This window comes from Peromyscus californicus, unplaced genomic scaffold (assembly GCF_007827085.1).
Source record: "Peromyscus californicus insignis strain IS unplaced genomic scaffold, ASM782708v3 Scaffold_6__1_contigs__length_162567912, whole genome shotgun sequence".
NCBI classification, from domain to species: Eukaryota; Metazoa; Chordata; class Mammalia; order Rodentia; family Cricetidae; genus Peromyscus; species Peromyscus californicus.
In genome coordinates, this window is record NW_026294584.1 from 139,118,703 (window position 1) to 139,139,706 (window position 21,004).

At 45.9% G+C, this 21,004-nt stretch overlaps 2 protein-coding genes and 1 non-coding gene across 3 annotated transcripts in view; 1 reads left to right on the top strand and 2 right to left on the bottom strand.

Moving 5' to 3' along the window:
* The window catches only part of Ncapd2 (non-SMC condensin I complex subunit D2), a 28,014-nt gene extending 15,176 nt beyond the window's left edge, over positions 1–12,838 (bottom strand). The window contains 9 exon segments of the mRNA XM_052719378.1: positions 1,762–1,909; positions 2,109–2,232; positions 2,308–2,435; positions 5,226–5,368; positions 5,642–5,823; positions 6,290–6,348; positions 6,612–6,687; positions 10,377–10,526; positions 12,093–12,838. Of these exon segments, the coding sequence (XP_052575338.1) occupies positions 1,762–1,909; positions 2,109–2,232; positions 2,308–2,435; positions 5,226–5,368; positions 5,642–5,823; positions 6,290–6,348; positions 6,612–6,687; positions 10,377–10,503 (987 nt within the window). The 5' untranslated portion in view covers positions 10,504–10,526; positions 12,093–12,838.
* Positions 5,901–6,221, bottom strand: LOC128100232 (small nucleolar RNA U85). Its single transcript, XR_008214744.1, has one exon. It is a non-coding gene; the product is annotated as a small nucleolar RNA U85 (small nucleolar RNA).
* Positions 12,839–12,863: 25 nt separating the features above from the next.
* Mrpl51 (mitochondrial ribosomal protein L51) lies at positions 12,864–17,473 on the top strand. Its single transcript, XM_052719388.1, has 3 exons — positions 12,864–13,083; positions 13,171–13,281; positions 13,877–17,473. The coding sequence occupies exons 1-3, from the start codon at positions 13,005–13,007 to the stop codon at positions 14,071–14,073; spliced, it is 387 nt and encodes a 128-aa protein (XP_052575348.1). The 5' UTR covers positions 12,864–13,004; the 3' UTR covers positions 14,074–17,473.
* Positions 17,474–21,004: the final 3,531 nt, after the last annotated feature.

The following is a 21,004-nucleotide window of genomic DNA, read 5'->3' on the forward strand; positions in this document are numbered from 1 at the left end:
GGCTAATTGGAAACAAGCCTAAGCTAAGGCCAAGCTTTCATAATTAATAAGTCTCCAAGTCAGTATTTGGGAGCTGATGGTCCAAAGAAAGACTCATTACAATAAGACCTTTGAGCCTTATGAATAAGCATTCTCTTTCCTTCCTACTCCTTACAGACACAGAAGAACAGATCAGCCTCGGTGCCAAGAAGTCTGTTATGTAATCTGGTAGAGAACAGGGCAGGGGACTCCCTCCACCTAGGCCAAGAGTCAGAGAATAGAGTCTCACACAAGAAGTTAAGGAAAATTAGACCAATGAATAGACTGTCTTTGACGTTTCCCCAGGAACCCACGCTAGTCTGGGAAGAGGCCAGGTAAGTCAAGAACTGAGAGGAACAGTGCAGGCTGCCTGAGGAAGCTCATTGTTTGTAGAGAGCGATGCCAGCCAGACGGGAGCAGGAGGCTCCAGTCCAGGGACTGGACGGGACTGGGAACCAAAGCTGAGTCACTCTCTCTAGACAGGTGGGGAATGGTCATCTCCTCTACCACAACTGCACAAAACCGTACAACTCGAGTGATATAAAACAAGATTCATAAAGAGCTCCTTTATGTGCGTCTCTGTAGAAAGTGCCACAGTGATAAATCTAGACAACCTGTCTCTTTGTGTGAAAATCTATTTTGGGGACAGTCTTCCTTTGTAGCCTAGGCTAGGATCCTCCTTTCTCAGCCTTCGGGGTCTCAGGCTCCAGGGTACACTTCCACTGACTAACTGAAAGCTACTTTCTTTCTCAAGAAACAACCTTGAAGCCAGGTGTGGGCACACAAGTTTGTAATTCCAGTGCTTGGAAAGTAGAGGCATGAATTCAAGGCCCGCTTTGGCTAAACAGCAGGACTGAGACGAGCCTAGGCTGTGCAAGACACTGCAGGGGGAGAGACGAGGGGAGAGAGATAGAAAATGAATATGAACCTTGGCTAGGCATGGTAACACACCTAAAATTCTGGAACTTGGGAGCTAGCCTAGGCTACATGGCAAGCCCCCTTTCTTTCTTATTCTGTTGTGTATATATGTTTGATGTGTGTGTGTTTGTGTGGGAGCACGCAGGCACCATGGTGCTGTGGGATGGTCTGTATGTCAAATGTGTTGCTGATTGGTCAATGAATAAATAACTGATTGGTCAGTGGCCAGGCAGGAAGTATAGGCGGGACTAACAGAGAGGAGAATTGAGAGAACAGGAAGCTGGGTAGAGAGACACTGCCAGCCGCCATCAGAACAAGGAAGATGTAAAGTACCGGTAAGCCACAAGCCATGTGGCAAGGTATAGATTAATAGAAATGGATTAATTTAAGCTGTAAGAACAGTTAGCAAGAAGCCTGCCACGGCCATACAGTTTGAAACCAATATTAAGTGTCTGTGTTTACTTGATCGGGTTTGAGCGGCTTGGGACTGGCGGGTGAGAGAGATTTGTCCTGACTGTGGGCCAGGCAGGAAAACTCTAGCTACACCATGGAACATTTGCAGAACTCAAGGGACAACCGTGAGTGTCAGTCTCTGCCCTTTTCCCCTGTACAAACTTACATGCAGGCAAAACACTCCTACACATAAAATCATAACAAAATTTTTTTAAAGGAAACAAATTTTTCAACTTTTAGCCCATGTGCTTATTAGCATGTATAAGTCCCTGGGTTGTTACCCAGAACCACATTAAAGTGAAGAGAGAGAGATTGATTTCAATAATGGGCTTAGAACCCCTAGACAAATCTGTGATTCCCCGGACTACCTACCTCTCCATCCAGATGATCTAGCAGAATGCACATGCTGGACATGAGGACAGCTGGGACTCGCTCTGCTAGCTCAGTGAGGAAAGCTGCAAAGCCCTTGGCCCCGGCTGTGTCTCGACTCAGCTCCTGTGGACCCTTCTGCCCAATCTCTCTATCGGGGAGAAAACACAGGTGTGACGACAAAGCTCAACTAGCGAGTTCCCAACAAGGGAGGCCAAGACAGGCAGCTAGCACATGAAGGAATCCAACATCCCGTGGAGGAAGGGCCTCTAACCTTCCTTTACCACCCTGCCCCGGGAGAAATGGGAGTTCCGAGGAGGAGGAGGAGGAGGAGGAGGAGGAGGAGTCACCTTACGATCTCCCCGACTATGCTCTTCATTCCGTAGTCTGTGGCCCACAGACTCACAGCGGCCACCAGTACAGACGGCAGGTGTTCAAAGTGCTGCAGCATCTGGATGATCTTCACAGTCGCACCTGTGAAGCACCCACACGTGGCATTCAGGGAGGAATGGCAGAGCCCGGGCAGGGGCAAGGCGGAAGGCAACTTACTGAGCATGTGATTGTAACGGACCAAGGCCACCCCAAGCAGGTGTGCTATGGCTTCCCTGGTGGGGCGGTTCTTCTGGTGACTAATGGTGGGATTCTCCAAAAGCCGGTAGCAACAGCCAGTAACCAAACTTTAAAAAAAAAAAAAAAGATGGACAGAAAGACATCAGCTATCTGGAGTCAAGTCACCGGCAGCCCCCTCACTCACTCTGTCCCTACTATGTCCAAGATCAAAGTTTCTTCCAGTCTAATCAAGATGCTTTAGAGAAAGCAATCCTGAGGGGATTCTTACTTTGGATTAGCAAATTTCAGCCAGTTACCATGCCAACAAGAAACCAGAATATATGATCAAGATGGTAGGGCAAGGTAAAGACTTCTCATTGTTAAAAATGGTCAGTTCAGTCTTTAACAGACTTTTCATTTACATCTGCTGTAACTAACTGTTACTTTCGCTTTGGTTTTAGTGTGTGTGTGTGTGTGTGTGTGTGTGTGTGTGTGTGTGTGTGTGTGTTCCTGCACGTGCATGTTGAGGCCCAAGGTCAACCTTGGGGTTCAGTTCTCAGGAGCTGTTTGCCTTGGTTTGTGAGACAGGGACTCTCACTGGGACCCAGGGCTCACTGAATAGACTAGGCTGGCTGGTCACAAGTCCTGGAGTTCTGTTTGTCTCCACCTACCCAACACTGTGCCATGTTTGGTTTGGACATGGGTGTTGAGGATCACACCTAAGTCCTCATGATTGTATGGTAAGCATTTACACACTCAGCCACCTCCCCAGCCTCTATTTATTTCGAGACAGGCCTCAGGATGACCTGAAGTCTCTATGTCAAGGCTGCCCTTGAACTCACAGACACCTGACTCTGCTTCCTGAGTGCTGGGATTATAGGTGTGTGCCACCATGCCTGGCTACTTATTTTTTGAGACAAGGTCTTGCTATGGAGCTTTGGCTGCTCACAGTAGAGCCTAACTGGCCTTGAACTCTTGGCAAACCTGCTTCAGCCTCTCAAGTTCTGGTATCTAGGCATGTACCACCATTCCTAGTCACTTTTTCCTTCAAACCCACATTTCATTTGGCTTCCAGACTCTGGACCCCTGTCTCAGACTCTCTGGCTTCCTCTCATCTCACTCTACTGGCCATGGAGTACCTTAGTATACAGTCCTGGATTTGTGCTCTCTCCAAGTTACTCACTTAGTGACCTCATTCAGTCTTCAAGGATTTAGGCACCATTACATCCCAAAGGTGTCTCTTTAGCCTACACACGCTTTCCTTCCAACAGCTGAATCTAACATTACTCAGATGTCTAACAAGCAGCTCGAACTGCATGTCCAAAGCAGGACTTCTGATCTTCCCTGCCAAACAAATAACCCCAACCTCCCTATACCTCCATTATCAGCAACTCCTTTTTCCAAATGTTCCGGCCACAACCCTGGGAGAGCCATCCTTGACTGCACCTCCCTCCTATTTCATACCCAATCTGTCAGCAGATTCTGTAACACAAGAAAAAGAATCCAACTGCTTCTCCCCATCCCCAGTGCCATTCCATGGTCTTGTCTTGATTCCCAGAACTGGTGACGGTGACTGGTTTCTTACTTCCTCTGCTGTTCCTACACTCTATTTCTATCCCATAATCAGAATGACTCCATGAAAGTACAGCTACATAACCCCACAGCCCTGCTTGTGAGTGGCCCCATCGGACACTCTGAGTATAGATCAAAGTTACCATGTGGCTTATCAGGCCCTGCAATGTGGCCTGACCCGGCAGCCGACTCTCACCCTCTCTCAGCTGCCACTCAGACCTCACTACTACTGGTATGTCATGGGATATTTGATCACATCGTGTGAAGATGCATTGCTGTTTTACCTCACCTACCTATGGCACCTTCTGACTGATTTACTAAAGAACAGAATAAGCAATAACTAGGCAGGAGAGGATAGGCGGGACTTCCAGGCAGAGACAGGAACTCTGGGAAGAATGGGGGGAGGGGGGCGAGTTTCACCAGACAGATACAGAGTAAGTGGAAATGGAACTTGTTATACTGAGAAGAGGTAACGAGCCACGTGGCAGAATATAGATCAATTTAAGTTTTAAGAACAAGTCTAAGCTAAGGCCAAGCTTCCCTAGTTAGGACGGACTACACAGGTGCCTGCTGGGCATGCTCCCTCCTTAGGGTCTCTGGACTGGCTCTTCCTCTTCTTATTCTTTCTGTTCCGTGTATTTGTACATCTCTAACTTCCCTGGATCTTGGCTAAAATGTCTCCACCTCAAAGAGGCCCTGCTGGGACAGCTGACTTAAAAATCACAAACAACCCTTCCCCACCAAATTTCCTAGCCCCTTCCTTCATTTTGCTCCAAATTACATCACAATACATGCTACATATTTTCCTTATTTTAAACATTGCCAGCCAGGAGTGGTAGCTCATGGCTATAATTCCAGCATTTGGGAAGTTTGAGGCAAGACTGAGTTCTAGGCTAGCCTGGACTATAATAGTAAGTTCAAGACCAGCTGGGCTACACAGCAAGACCAGCCTAAAAAAACAACTCCCCCCTAAAAGCACAAACAACAACAACCACCACCCAAAACTGCCTTCTATTCTGAAATATAAAGGGTTTATAATCTACCCACCACACAACTAGGGGATTCTAAGTAAGTACATTCCACAAATATAGGTATTAACAATGAGAAATTCATTGTGGTGGCACATACCTTTAATCCCAGTACTTGGGAGGCAAAGGCAGGTAAACCTCTGTGAGTTCAAACCCAGTTTGGTCTACCTAGAGACTTCCAGGCCAGACAGGGCTGCACAATGAGACACTATCTCACAAAGTAACAAAACAAAACAAAGGAGAAAAAAAAGATGTATCTAGCAACAGGACCTCATTCCTCAGAGCTTAAGGTCATCTGCAGCTATCTTAACTACCTACCTGACAAATTCTTCTTCAATTACGGAGTGGTTCCATAGGTGACGAATGTCCAGCTGGAGTAGCTGTGTTAAAAGCTGGAGAACTGTTTGTCTCTCTTCCTCCCAGTCAAAGCCAAGGGCTGCCTTCGCCCGGGCCCTCTTCCCCTAAAGTGATCATACAGACATGTGGGGGTGGGGTCAGAGAGTAAAGACCATCACAGTCTGTGTGCCCACACTATCCAGTATCAAGGCAAGGCTAGGCAGTACCCTAGAGGATTACAAGTTCTAGAACGCACAAGAACTACTGTCGGGAAGGAGATCTGCACTTGAGTACTTCCTCCTACACCCCAAGCAAGAACAGTAAGCATCCTAGAATCACTGGCTTCCTCCCACTCAGTTCTTACCCCTCATATAAAATGGGCCAGCACTCCCACTTACCTTCCCACCCACGTCCAGGTCAATGAGGCTTGTCCGGCTGGTCATATTTTCAAAGGACTCCAAGAGGCGTATCAGGGCATAGCAGTTCATTTTGAGGGCATTTAGATGGGCACTTCTATCTGATACACTCAAAGTTGCATCATCCAGGATGGATGGAAGTTCCTGGGAGTGGCAGGATACCACTGTGAGGGGCAGAATCTGGGAGTTGGTCTCATTGACTTTCCTCACGAACCCCAACTTCTAAACACTTAGCACTTGTAGCCATCAGATTACCAAAGATCTGTGTGTCATCTCTCAGTGGCTATGACACAGCTAAGTCCTTTGGGACCCCTGACCCTTGTATCTTCAATACAGCCTGTTCCTACTTTCATTCCAGTTACCACAATTCTCCTGGCAACTGCAGAATTACCCCTACTGGAGTGAGGTGACTCCAAAGTAGGAAAATTTTTGTTGGTCCGCCCTTACAGTGGACGTACATTACTCTGTATCGACCACCAAGATTACAGACCTGAATAGGTCAGAGGTCCCTGGACTTAGCCAAACCAACTGAATCACAACAGCCTTGATATCATCACATGGCTGAGAAAATGTAGGAAATGCTAACCATAACAAACACCTTCCAGCCCCTACCCCCAGACCCACAGACACCTTTTATCAGGAATCCCAGGGTATCTTCCTTGAGGCCAGGATCTATACTTCGAAAGTGACTATGAGGGAAAGAAAGTGTGGGAGTGAGACAGCAGCCTGCAGAAGCCATTCTCACAGACCAGACCTAAGGAATCGCACACGTGAAAACACTCGCAACACTGTCAAATAAGTATGGTGGAAGCTGGATAAACGCTCACTATGGATATCAGCACCCAGAACCAATTATCAGTGAACCTATAACCTGGAATTTGAAAACTAACATGCAAAAATCAGAGAAACAGCCACCAGTTCTTTCAGAAGCACCAACTATGATTTCACTTACTGTAAAATGCTGTAGACTGTATCAAAGTACTCCAGTATAGCGAGGGGTCCCCGAGCTCGGAAAGCAGACTGAAAGGCTAGAAAATGAAGGGCGCTGTTTAATTTAAGAGGAAAGAGGATTTTTGGTAAATTCTACTTCTATGCAGAAGGCATTTAGTTGACATGTTTCCTGAATCTTCAATCTTTGTCTTTCATGGTATAGGTTTTTTTTTTAAGACAGGGCTTCCCTGTGTAGCTCTGGCTGTCCTGGAGCTCTCTTTGTAGACTCTGTCTCCTGGAGTGCTGGGATTATAGGCATGCACCACCACTACCTGGCTCACCTATTTTATCAAAAGGTGGATGATCAGTCTGATGTGGTGGCATATAGCTATAATCTCAGCAATTCAGGAGGCTGAGGCAGGAGGATTAAGAGTTGCTATCACCAGGGGTTGGTGGTGCACACCTTTAATCCCATCGCTTGGGAGGCAGAAGGCGGATCTCTGTGAGTTAAAGGACAGCCTGGTCTACAAAGTGAGTTCTAGGACAGCCAGAGCTACACAGAGAAACCCTGTGTCAGGGAAAAAACCAAACCAAAACAAGAATTGCTACCAGAGAGACCCTGCCATTAAACAAAACCAAGACCACAAGCAAAGAGGTGCTATCTAACACTGGCACTACCTGTGTAAGGGTTTTTTTCTCCTTACCTACCACTCACTTATTTCAGTCAACAAAGGACTGTACACATGGCAAGGTCAGTGATGTAGCAGCCATCTGCTCTATGATGTCTACACAATAACAAAACTGCCCACTGACACAGGTCTTAGAATGTATCCTGTTAAACTATGTGATGGTCTCTTGTAGACAATAAGTTTGAAATTACGCTACTATTGCTTCAATCTCATTCTTGTAAAGGTGAGCACCACAGACTTCTCTTGCCTGACACAAATATTACCTTGGTATTTGCTGTTATTTTCTATTTCCATTACTGTTTCTATACCTACTTATGTGAGTCCTATGTAAGAATAGGTTGAGGGCTGAGTGGGCGTCTATCCCTTTAATCCCATCCCTGAGGAGGCAGAGGCAGGCTGATGTCTGTGAGTTCAAGGCCAGACAAGGTTACATAGTGAGATCTTCTCAAAAAAAAGGAGGGGAGCTGAGGTGATCATGTACAAGACCTTAAATGTCCCTTAATGTTGTTCTTTCCTATCACCAAAGACAAGCTGTCTCTTTCCCTTCTAATTATGCATTAAACTGTTCACTGGGCACTCCTTCATCACGGCCTTGTGCTCTGGAAATACTTTGGCTTCTGCTCCTTTTCTTTCAGTAATGCCTTACTTCCAAAGCGGTTATGAGCATGTATTCATTGTACAAAGGTTTGGTTATATTTTCTTCTTTTGTGGGCAGGGGACAAGGCCTCACAATGTCAATCAGACTGGCCTTGAACCCACAGAGGTTGGCCCACCTCTGCCTCTCCAAGTGCTGGGATTAAAGGCGTGCACCACCACACCTTCACACACAAATATCACGACTTTAGTCATGTTCACCACATTTCTATCATAAAAACACGGAACGTTTCACAGGCCATGCTTCTTCCTGTCTCATCCTAACTTTGGCACATGTGCCGCTAAAGCGAGCATTTTCCTACTTCCTCACACCACAAGGTGGTCCAGGTTTACCTTATACTTTCCTAGGCCCAGTGCTGGAATCAACAGTTCTTGGTGGAGTTTCATTGTATAGGAGAACAGTTTATAAAAACCCAAGCTCTAGGCACTGGATAGATCACTGTTCATTCTGGTGGATAGTCCCAGCCACTAGAGAGGCTGAGGCAGGAGGATCGAAAACTCAAAGCCTCATTCGGCTACAAAGTTAATTCAAGGCTAGCCTGGGCAACTTAGCAAGACCATGTCAAAATAAATAAAAAGGAGGCTGGTGATGTAGCTTGGTAAAGCAGTTATCTGGCATGTGCAAGGCCCTTGGATCAATCCCGTCCTGAAAAAAAAGAAACCAACCCAGCAGATGAGAAGGAGGGGCAGGAAGACCAGGAGTTCAGAGCCATCCTTAGCAACATATTCATTAGAGACTGATCTGGGCTGTGAGACCTTGTCTCAAAAAATTTAGAAAAACAAAAGAAAGAAAACCACAAGACACAAATGCCTTTTCCCATTTCTAAACTTCAAAGTAAGGAGCTGCCACCTCCAATAGGAGAGAAGCTGGGGTCACTAAGCAACTCTGTTGCTGTCAGTGATCACATGAACTGGGGTGTTTTTCCTGACTTTCTAGAAGAGAAAAGTGAGACATACAGAGAAATAACTTGTTTAAGATCAGAGTGGCAGAGGAATCAAACCCAGGCAGACTGGCTCCAGTAGCTTCCGTCTATATGTAGCTCTAAAGCAACCCAGTGTGAACCAGTTCCAAGAAGTACAGAGGCACTGTGGGGTCTGACTGATACTATACAAGTTGTTTTTAGTCTTTCATAGACTTCAGGAGGTAACTACATTGTGCATACAATCACATGCCATACTGTCAATGAAGAACCACATACATGGTATTCCTACTTGGTTACAATGGAGCTGAAAACTTCCTATTGCCTAGTGATGTGGTAGCCACTGTTACATTTGCATTATAATAACATTAAATATCTGCATTGTTGTGGTGCAAACACACTCACTCTACACTTCAAATCCTGTAAGTGTGGCACAGACAGTTATGAGCAGTATATAATTCTTGGTAATAAAGGACTGTGTTACTGGTTATGTAACTGCTGTAACTGTTATTCAGGGTGTCTTCCTACTTACACATTTACTATAAAATGCTAATGCTGCGCTACTCTAACAGCAGCCTCATATTGTCTCTTATTTTTTCTTGTGTTTTTGATTTTTGTTTTGGAGACAAGGCCTTACTCTGTAGTCCAGTCTGGCCTTGAACTCTCAGCAATCCGCCTGTTTTAGCCTCCCAAGTGCTGGGATTACAGGTGTGCACTACTACATCTGGTTTTATTTGATGGTGGGGATTAAACCTAGGGCTTTGTGTACACTAGGCATGTAGTGTGGAGTAGGCTATACCATTTTAAAAGCTTCTATGTGTATACTCTATAATGACATTTCATAATAATGAATATCTAGCAACAGGCTTCTCAAAATGCATCTCCCACATTCATTTGTTACGTGACAAGTGACTATTTTGTGTGTTGTTGCAGCTGTTTCTCCTTTATTGAACTTCTTGGTCCAGATTCAAGAGTGTTTCCTAAGAAAAGGCAAGTCAAATATCACTGCCTACAATTCCTTTTTTTAAACTTTCCTCATTTATCGTATGCAGATTGGTGTTTTGCTTGCATATCTGTGCGCCACACACACACACACACAAGTTACAGTCAGTTGTGAACTGCCATGTGGGTGCTGGGAATCAAACCTGGGTCCCCTGGAAGAACAGTTGGTGCTCTAACCTCTAAGCCATCTCTCCAGCCCCCAGCCTACAAGTCTTAATTTTACCAGGACTTGACATTGGCACATGGTAAGGGGTAGAAATACAAAACACTAGAGTAACTAGGTTAAGAAAGACCGTTTCTTGAATAATCTGGGGAGGGCAGCCCAGTACATTCTGTGTCATGACTTCCATGCAGTGCTACCACAAAAAAAAAAAAAAAAAAAAAAAAAAAAAAAAAAAAAGTAGGGAATAGGAAAGACATTCCCTGCCCTGATGGAGCATCACAGTGCTGTAGAACAGAAATGAAATAATTACATATGGGATGTTTGTCTACTGAAGTCCACTGCTAGCCATGGAGTCTTACCTCTAAGTTGGGATGGAAGATGCTTGACGGGCAGTACCTCTTGAACAACATACTGATTCACACCTCCACTTTTCAGCAACTCCTCTGGAGATAAGGGCAGACGGAATTCAAAGTTTTGGGGAGACATCCTTCTCTCATAGGTCCACAGGCCTAGAAGCCAAACAGCAAAAAAGTCAGTCTAAACTGGAAGTTCTCAACCTGTGGGTCTTGAGCCCTCCACAGGGGTTTCCTAAGACCATCAAAAAAACATTATGATTTATAACAGTAGCAAAATCACAGTTATGAAGTAGCAATGAAATCATTTTATGGTTGGGGGTCACCACAACATGAGGAGCTGTATTAAAGGGTCACAGCATTAGAAAGGATGAGAACCACTGCTCTAAATCTAAGAGTGTTTTGTTTTTTATTTTGTGGCAAGAGCATTTCTTTCTTCTTCTCCTTCTTTTTGGGTAGTGGTGGGGTACTGGGAATCAAACCCAGCATCTTTGTATGCTAGGCAGTTATTTTATTACTATAAATATACTGAGCTATAACCCCAGCCTCAGAAATTATCTGGTTCAATTATTTCCCCCACTTTCAATATATAATGTTTTTCATCCTTACAACAAGCTACTAACATTATCTTGTAAGATACAAGATCAGAGCCAAGCAAAGTAGCACACTGTTATATTTATGTTCCTGATATTCAGGAGGCAGTGGGATGGAGTTCAAGGCTAACCTCCGCTGCATGGTCTGGGATACAGGAGACCTCCACCACCCCACCTCCCCACTATAAGAGCAACCCTAGATGAGAATCTAATTCTTGTTACTGCTCTGCCACTAAGTCATGGAGTCCCCACGTCTCATCTCTAAAATGGTGTTATTCTGGGGATCAAATGAATCAAGGGTTAAAAAATTTCTTAAAGAGCTGGGTGGTGGTGGCTCACACCTTTAATCCCCAAAACAGCCAGGACTGCTTCACAGAGAAACTCTGTCTCTGGGGTAAAAACAAACAAACATTGGTACAGAGCCAGGTGTGGTGGTACATGTCTATAAATCCAACACTTGGAAGGTTGAGGCAGGACTGCTGAGTTAGAGGCCAGCCCATGCTGCATGAGTACTAAGCTGTCAAGGACTATCTCAACAAAAATTTTTTTTTTTTCCCCGAGATTGGATTTCTCTGTGTTGTTTTGGTGCCTGTCCTGGATCTCACTCTGTAGACCAGGCTGGCCCCGAACTCACAGAGTTTAATCCCAGCCTGTGCGCCACCACCGCCTGGCACAAAATAAACATTGACATATTAATGAACTGTTAAGTGACAATCAGTGTGTACAAACAGCCTTATTGTTTCCATTTTAAAGTGAAACAATCCTTATAGAACGTCTCATTCAGCACCGGGGTTCCTGGATGTAGTAGGATTAAAGAACATTTAACATCTTTACTCATCCTGTGCCTGATTCTGTAGTCTCCTAATCTCGGTCATACGGGGTGTATGACGAAACAACCAAATTTACAGACTGGGTAGTAAGGTTATGCGATCTGCCCACATCACACATTCCGTCTCTGATCTGTCAGACTCACTGCCACATTGGATTTCAAGGACATCCCTAGCAGACGACGCTGCCGACCGCACACTGGCAAAGGCTGCGTCGTGCCCCGGACCTGATCTCCTCAGCCTTCCACTTCCCCGCTTCCCACCCCTACCACACCTCGCCTGGACCCCGGGCCCCCGCTCACCCGCCGCTTCTTCGACTGAGGTCGACCCGCCGCAAAGGAAGGAAGAAAACACTAGTGCACAATACGCGCCAAACAGCGAGATCGTTTCCAAGCTGGCGAAGAGGCCAGCCAATCCTCGGCAGGCTGAGACAGAGACCCGCCTTGGAGTCGGGCGTGGAGCTCGCAGAGCCCGCAACTCGGATTCAAACCTCAACGGCTGCCGGGAGGCCAATCGTGACGCGGCTGGAGAGGCCGGCCAATCACAGCACCGGGGGCGGGGCAAGCGGGCGGGGGCGGGGCTGCAGGGTCCGCTTTCCCAGGTATCTCTACGGTGGCCTGTCCCTGGAGTGGCGGTGACTCCGTTTCTCCCTCCGCAGGCCGGGAGGCAGGGCCAAGGCTGCCTGATCCAGCCCGGGTTTTACCATGTGCCGCCCAGCCAGTCACCAAGCCTCAAATCCCTGCCCTAAAAACTGCGAGAATAGACTGTCTCCCCCCAAACCCTGTTGCGATGTGCAAGGGACCTTGCCGTAGCGCCGGGCTCCCATCCTCCACTTCCCTCACGGTGGAGGACGCCCAAGGACACAGGAGAGGGTTTATTGTTACAGAGTTTCGGTTTGGGAGCGTCCTACCCTGCGACAAGAAACGTGCCGCAGCGGTTAAAAACACTTCCGGTGGACAAGCCGGAAGTACCCGCGCGGGGCGCGCTGGATAGGGCGGAACTTGAAGGGCGGGGCTTGTGGCCCGGGCAGTGCGAGCCAAGGCGGGTCTGCTCCGGAAGCGCTCTGGGTAAGGCCCAAGATGGCTTCCCTGACTGCCAGTCCCGTGTGAGGCCTGGCTGAGGCTGTGTCCTTTGTCTTGTCTTTGAAATTCACACGTGGTCCCCGTTTTCCTGGCTGGCTTGGTGCCCTGTTGAGGTGGACAGGCGCTAGAGTAATGGCAGGGAGTCTCCCTTGGGTGGCAGGTAGGAGCCTGTGGGGCTGGATGCCCTTGGCGTGCAGAAACTTCTCTCAGGGTAAGTGGCTAATGTGTAAATGAGACGACCGTCGAACCGCTTGTTAGTAGGCAGGGCCGAGTCATTCTTTCTCCGTTCCCCTCCTAGGGGTTCCACTCTTGGCCGGTGCAAGGCTTACTCCTCCATCCCCCAGAGTGGTTGATCGCTGGAACGAGAAGAGGGCTCTGTTCGGTGTCTATGACAACATCGGAATCCTGGGTAGGACTCGATTCCTAATTTCAGAAGGGCCATTATGCTATATTGACTCTTTTGTTCTTATTTGCGTAGAGAATAGTAAGGTGCTCAGGGCAGGCTTGGTGGCAGAAGCTGGAGACTAAGCCAGGCGAGACCAGTCTGAGTTACAGAGAATGGTATGGTGCTCAGTCGTACTAACACAGTTGTGCGATGTTCTGAGCGCCCAAAGATAAGGATGGTAGTGTCAGTATTTGAACCCATTCTGGCAACAAAGTCACTATTCCTTTGTGTGTGTGTGTGTGTGTGTGTGTGTGTGTGTGTGTGGCCGTGGCCGTGTGTACCGTGTGCTGTTCATGCAAGGCCTGCAGGGACAGGGTGTCAGGCTCCCTAGAACAGTTGTGAACCTCTAGATGTGAGTGCTGAGAATCAGATCTTTTCAGGAACAAGTGTTCTTAACTGCTGAGCCATCTCTGCAGCCCAAAGACTCTGGACTCTGTACTATTATGGATGTGCCTTGTCCCTCAGTTCTGCTCAGGGAGATGCAACCGAGGGTTGAAGGCTGAGCCGGCCTCGGCTGCCTTCTCTTCTCTGTCAACTAACATGTGCCCTCACATTACAGGGAACTTCGAAAAGCACCCGAAAGAACTGATCAAGGGCCCGGTCTGGCTCCGAGGCTGGAGGGGAAATGAATTGCAGCGGTGCATCCGAAAGAAGAAAATGGTGGGAAGCAGGATGTTCCTCGATGACCTGCACAACCTTAACAAACGGATCAGCTACCTCTACAAACACTTTAACCGGCATGGGAAGTACCGCTAGAACAGAACTGGGGACTCCGGGAGAGGCACACTTGTCACCCTGGAGGAGCAGAACAGGACCCACCCTGGGAGGAAGGAGCTCAGTGTGCTCTCTGTAATAAAATGGGCCTTCTTTGGAATGTGATATGCACACTATCTGTTCCTCACACTGCTTCTTCTACTCATTCATGCAGACTGAGTCTGTCTCATCCTAAGTCCTAGGGTCTTCTGTTAAGACCTTAGTTACTACAGCCCAGTCATACTTTTGGTCTTTAGAAGTACAACAATTAGAATCATTGATTGTTGACACTTTTTGACATTGGCCCTTCATGTATTTTTTGTTGTTGTTGTTTTTAATGTAATCTTTTTGTTTGTTTGTTTGTTTTCAAGACAGGGTTTCTCTGTGTAGCTTTGCACCTTTCCTGGAACTCACTTTGTAGACCAGGCTGGCCTCGAACTCACAGAGATCCACCTGGCTCTGCCTCCCGAGTGCTAGGATTAAAGGCATGTGCCACCACTGCCCGGCTTTTAAAGTAATCTTAGAGGTGAAACTCAGGGGCTTTCTCCTTCTAGGGAAATGCTCTGCCACTGAGCTACCCAGCCCCTTGGAAGTGTAATGATGCTGTTGTTTCTAAAGACTCTGCCACACCAAATGAAAAGGGAAAGTGGAATCACACTTTTGTACTGCTCTCATCAAATTAGGCTAACTTCTCTGAGTAGAGAAGTGTCTCAGAGGATGACCTTGAACCACATCCAGTTTTATGTAGTGTTAAAGATCACACCCAGGATTTCCTCTGTGCTAGGCAAGCACTCTACAAACCAAGTACCTCTTCCTTTTAAAAAAGAAGTTCTTTTGGGGGGACAGGGTTCCACTAATTCTGACCTGGAACTCACTATATAGACCAGGCTGGTCTCTGACTCAGAGATCCGCCTGCTTCTGCCTCTGTCCTCTGAGTGCTGAGACAGATGTGTGTGTGCCACCACACCTGGCCTTTCCCACCTTTTCAGTAGATAGCAAGTGCATGTGAGAGTACATGGGATATGAAGCTGAATTAGTCATCAGAAGCCTCATCCCAAACTATAAAAACTGGTCAGTAGAGATGAAATGAATCTTGGACTTCCGTATGTGGTTTTATTTTTAATTTGTTTTCTGGATATAAGGTCTCATATTGCTTAGGTTGGCCTGGAACTTAACTATGTACTGAGGCTATGCTTGAGCTCCTGATCCTCCTGTCTCTACCTCCCAATGCTGGGGTTACAAGTGTGTGCTACCGTGCTTGTTTGTTTTTTGTTTTTTGTTTTTTTCTGTTTGTTTTAAAAAAAGAAATTGGCATTTAATAAGGTTCTATATATATTGGTTTTTCGAGACACATATAGCTTTTGGAGCCTGTCCTGGATCTCACTCGGTAGACAGACTGGCCTCTGTACTCACAGAGATTCACCGGCCTCTGCCTCCCGAATGCTGGGATTGAAGGCGTGCACGACCACTGCCAGCCAAGATATTTTTAATATAGGCATAAGCACCAGGATTAGGAGAGAGGTGCTCAGATGAAGTTAACACTTGAAAGCATGAGTGGGTCTCTTTAAGAGACTTGTGTGTGAGACAGTGCTGGGGCCTTGAATAGACTAGGTGTTTGTTCTACAGGGACCTATAACCTCTGCCTGGATTTTGGTTGTTTGTATATATTGCAAAAAAAAATTCACTATGACATTTTTTCTTTTTTATTTATTTGTTTGTTTGTTTATTGGGGGGCAGGGTCTACATTCTCCTGGCAGTCCTGGAACTCACTATGTAGGCCAGGCTAGCCTTAAACTCACAGAGATCCACTTGCCTCTGCCTCCTGAGTGCTGGGATTTAAGGCTTGTGGCACCATGCCCAGCTTCATTATGACATTTTTCATACTTTTTTAAAAAATAAAAATGAGAAGTCTGGAAGTTACAGAAAGGTAATCCAGGGAATTTTTCTTGCATCCATTTCTTTCATGCAAGTTTTTTTGTTGTTGTTTTGTTTTTTGGGCTAGAGTCTGGGAGCCAGTGAGATGGCTCAGCAGTTAAGAGTCATCTTCCAGAAGCTGATCTTCCCAGAGGACCCACAGCTGTCTAGCTAAGGTTCCTGGGCTCTCCATGGAGACCAGACATGCACGTGGTGCACAGGCATACATGTAAGCAAAACGTGAATTAGTAAAAAATAATGTGTGTGTGTGTGTATACAAAGACCACAGTCTCTCACTCTAATTCAGGCTCAGGCTGCCTAGAACTCTTTTTTTTGGGGGGGGGGTGGTTTGGAGATAGGGTTTCTCTGTAGCCCTGGCTGTCCTGTCCAGGAACTATTGCTGTAGACCAGGTGGGTCTGGAACTCACAGAGATCTGCTTGCCTCTGCCTCCAAAGTTCTGGGATAAAGGGGTTCACCACCCACCCGGCTTAGGGTGGTTGGTTATCTTATTTAAATTGTTAAGTCTTGTCTCAATGATCTTTTATTACACAGCAGCCCATTCTGAACATGGTGACTGAAAAAAATTAATTCATTTTCTCTGGGTTTTCTTGTTCAGCTAGTTAATTGGAATTTGTTGTCATGAGGCCATATTCAGCAGTGGGCTTCCCTGGGGCTAGCATGTCTAAGATAGCTTCTCTCACATTTGCTGAGTCAGTTAGTATCCGAGGTTTTTTTTGAGAACCAAATCGGGGCCACTGCAAGAACAGCAAGTTCTCTTAGCATCTGAGCCATCTCTCCAGCCCCAGCTGAGGTTCTGTTTGCACAGGTTTTATTTTTCAGTCTCTCTTGGGCTTGTTTAAAGACTTGAGGTGAAGATGGAAGTGACGAGGCTTGATAAAATGAGACTAAGAAGGGGTGGTGTCAACAGCCATGGTGGTACACACCTTTGATCCCTGTACTCGGCAGGCACAGGCAGGCAGATCTGTCAATCTGAGGCCAGCCTGGTCTACATGTCAAATTCTGGTCCAGTCAGGGATACACAGTGAAACCCATCTTAAAAAAAAAAAAAAAAAAAAAAAAAACCGGGCGGTGGTGGCGCACGCCTTTAATCCCAGCACTCGGGAGGCAGAACCAGGCGGATCTCTGTGAGTTCGAGGCCAGCCTGGGCTACCAAGTGAGTTCCAGGAGAGGCGCAAAGCTACACAGAGAAACCCTGTCTCGAAAAACCAAAAAAAAAAAAAAAAAAAAAAAAAAGGAAGAAGAAAATGTTTTAATAAAATCTATGCTTCTTAGTGAAGAGGGAGTTAACAATTCAACTCCACAAGCCTGTGTAAAATTCTTCCTGCTGTAAGATACAAAAGGTCTCATTTTCAAGCACAGAGCTGTATTGTTTTTGGTATGGAACAGTGTGCAATATTTTCCTTCAATAAACACTGAATCATTGTGTGTAAGGATCGTAGAGGAAAATAAACCACAAAGGCAAAACAATCTTCTGCCTCCAAATAGACTTATTTCTGGTGTATGTAAACAAGATACACAGCTGAATACGGTAATTGCATAGGAAAAGTAGAGTTGCATGAGACAGTTTTTTTTTTTTTAAAGGGGGTCAGAATTTGTGTGTGTGTGTGTGTGTGTGTGTACATGTGCCAGAGTTACTATGGATTAAATGTAGGTCTTTGCATGTATTAGGCATGTGTCCTACCACTGAGGTACATCCTCAGCCCTAAAATGGTACTTGTTGAAGACACTTGGAGTAGATCTTGGAAAGGCTCAGTGGATTAGTAGATAGACGCAGCAGGCATGAGCCCCCTCCTACCCTGGGGGAGCAGGAAATGGGGCAGGGAAGGCTTCCTGAAGGAGGCAACCACTACATTATCTTAAAGGAATGTTAAAGGAGTGTTGTGGAACATCTTAGGTAAAAATGCTGCATTTGTCTCACCTTCCCTACCTAAGGCTCCTGATTGGTCTAATAAAAAGCCCAACAGCCAATAGATAGGCAGGCGAAGGATAGGCCCGGCTGGCAGGAAGAGAGAATAAATAAGTAGGAGAAATCTAGGCTCAAGGGAGAAGGAGAGAAGAGAACAAGGGAGAGAGAGAGGGCCACACTGGGGGCCAGAGGCCAGGCAGCCGCCTGCTAGGCAGCCAGAGAGACAGCAGAAAAGTAAGATATACAAAAAAAAAAAAAAAAAGAAAGGTAAAAAGACGCGAGGCAAAACGTAGATAAAGAGAAAACAGGTTAAGTTATAAGAGCTAGCAAGAAATGAGCCTAAGCTAAGGCAGAGCGTTCATAACTAGCATTAAGTCTCTGTGTCATGATTTGGGAGCTGGTTGGTGGCCCAAAAGAAAGCCTGTTACAAGCCAGGCATGGTGGTGCATGCCTTTAATCCCAGCATTTGGGAGGTAGAGGCAGGCCTGGTCTACAGAGTAAATTCCAGGGACAGCCAGGGCTACACAGAAAAACCCTGTCTCAAAAAAACCTTTAAAAAAAAAAAAAAGAAAGAAAAAGAAAAAAAAGAAAGAAAGAAGGAAAGCCTGTTAAAACAGAGTGGAGGGTAACTGGCTTTTCAGGCAAATGATGTAGAATGGCCCGGAGGTGAGAAATAGCATGGAGCCCATGCATGCATAGCAAAGCTGTGAGTGGTATTTGTTAGTGGAGCTACCTTGTGTGCCTAAAGCTAGGCCAAGAGGTGGAGGTAAGAGTCAGGTCATGAAGAAAACTAAAAGACTTTTAACATTTTAGTAATATGATGTGGCCACTTTGGAAAATCCTCAGTTTCATGAAAGGTTAAATACAGAGTTACATGCGATTCAGTAATGCCACTCCTACGTGTCACACAAGAGAGTCAAAAACGCGTCTGTTCAAAGACAGGTGCACAGAGGTTTGCAGCAGCGGGATTCACGGTAGTCAAAGAAAACAACCCCAAGATGAACCAAACCAATGTCTACCTGTCAGCAGAGCCCTGTGATCTCAGTGCCCAGGAGGTAGAGGCAGGAGGAGCAGGAGATCAAGGTCCTCTTCAGATATGTAATGAGTCTGAAGTAAGCCTGCGGCAATTCCTGGAACCGGTCCCTTGTCAAACCAACTTTCAAAAACTGGTTCCTGATGGGCGGTGGTGGCGCAGGCCTTTAATCCCAGCACTCAGGAGGCAGAGGCAGGCGGATCTCTGTGAGTTCAAGGCCAGCCTGGGCTACAGAGTGAGTTCCAGGAAAGGTGCAAAGCTACACAGAGAAACCCTGTCTTGGAGAAAAAAAGAATATATGGAATGATATGGGAGGGGAGTCATTTCAAAACTTATGTGTTCACTTTAAATAATAAATAGACTGAAAAACTGGTTCCTGATCTCCACATGCGCATGCCCGCCCCCTGTCGTGGGATGTTCGATTGCACTGTGAAACTCTGAGACGGTGTTAATAAAGTTAGATCAAGGGGCAGAGCCAGCAACTAGTTGACAAGAATTAGCCATAGAGAGTGCAGAGAACCCAAGAGACACACCGGAAGGAGGAGGGGGGGACTTAGAGATTCATGGTCTTTTGGGTTTGGGACTAGAGAGACATTTTCTTGCTGGGTCTCCGGCCAAAAAGGAAGGTCATCTGGTTGCTTCTCGACTTCTCTGATATAGCAGGTTTTCACCCCAACTTCTGACTCTTGAGTCTTTATTTTTAAATAGAATGATAGAGACTTAGTTAAAATCTACATTTGGTGGCCGCAGTTAAAATCTACATTTGGTGGCCGCAGCCCAGTCGGTGCCAGCAGGACCTGAATCCTGCCAGACCATGGTCTGAGTGGCAGGGTGCTGACCGTGGGCCTCGGGGCACAGATGGTAGTTAAAATATCAGTAGGTTCAGGGGCTGCCACTAAGCTGACAGAAAAAAACAGCCCTGTTGGTGGAATTATTAAGGCAATTCCACGTAGTTAAAAGGGAGGTTTATTTTGTGTGGTAACTTACAAGTGAAGGGATAGGTTACAGGGTCTGGGAAAGGTAAAACGCAGTCCAGCAGTGTTCTCTGGAGAACTCTGCTCGGTCTCCTCCAGCATCCAGGATCTAGGAACCAAGAGAGCCAGCCCATCCGGATCTTGGGTCTTAAGGGCTCCTGTCTCGGCTCTGCCTTGTAGACGTGACAATTACCGAAGCCTCAATGGGGGTGGCACTTCCAGGTCAAAGCTGGAATGGCTATCCACTACATCTCCCCCTTTTGTCTAAACAAGAAGGTTCTAACCTAATACAAGACTATATACAATAAGAATGATTATCAAATGTTGTCACGGAGTAATAAGGGATAATGACCTAGATAAGATGGAACTACAACCAACACGAACAATATCAAACAAGAGACACATACTCAAATCCAGAGAAGTCTGGAGCATAGGTAAATGGCATGTTACAAAGATCATTCCAAAAGGTGTTCTATCCTAAAGAACCTAAATCTAATAATCTAATACTTAATATGTTCTATCTAAGATATTTTATATATATATATATATATATATATATATATATATATATATATATATACTAAGTTGTAACTATAACTGCTAGTCTTCAATCCCATCAAAAACCTGAGAAGGAATATAATGATACCTGAGAAATGGAAGATGGATGCAAGTAACTTTCAGGAGTCTTGCAAGAGTAGACAGAGGCAGCTGGCAGCCTGGACAGTCACCTAATGTTTCTCAGCATTGTTGGTGCATTCAATTTGGCTACAGGCTTAGAGTATCTGACAGACCATTTTCAGAAGCAGGAATTCTGAAAGACCATCTTACCCTGTCTTGGCAGAGTTCAGTAGTCACTTTTCCTTGTGTCCTGCTTGTCCAGAAAGGACAGCATTCGTATCATCAGCAGTTGAGGCAAGGGCAGTTCTTTGTCCAGTAGGCCATTTTGTGCCAAGAAGACAAACTTCCAAATGGAAATGTCTTAGAAGCCCAACGTTCTCTTGGGATCAAATTGGTGCTGCCAGGAGCAATTGTGTCTCAGGTCAACAGAATTCTAAGTTATTTAAATGCCATATTCTCTAGGTCTA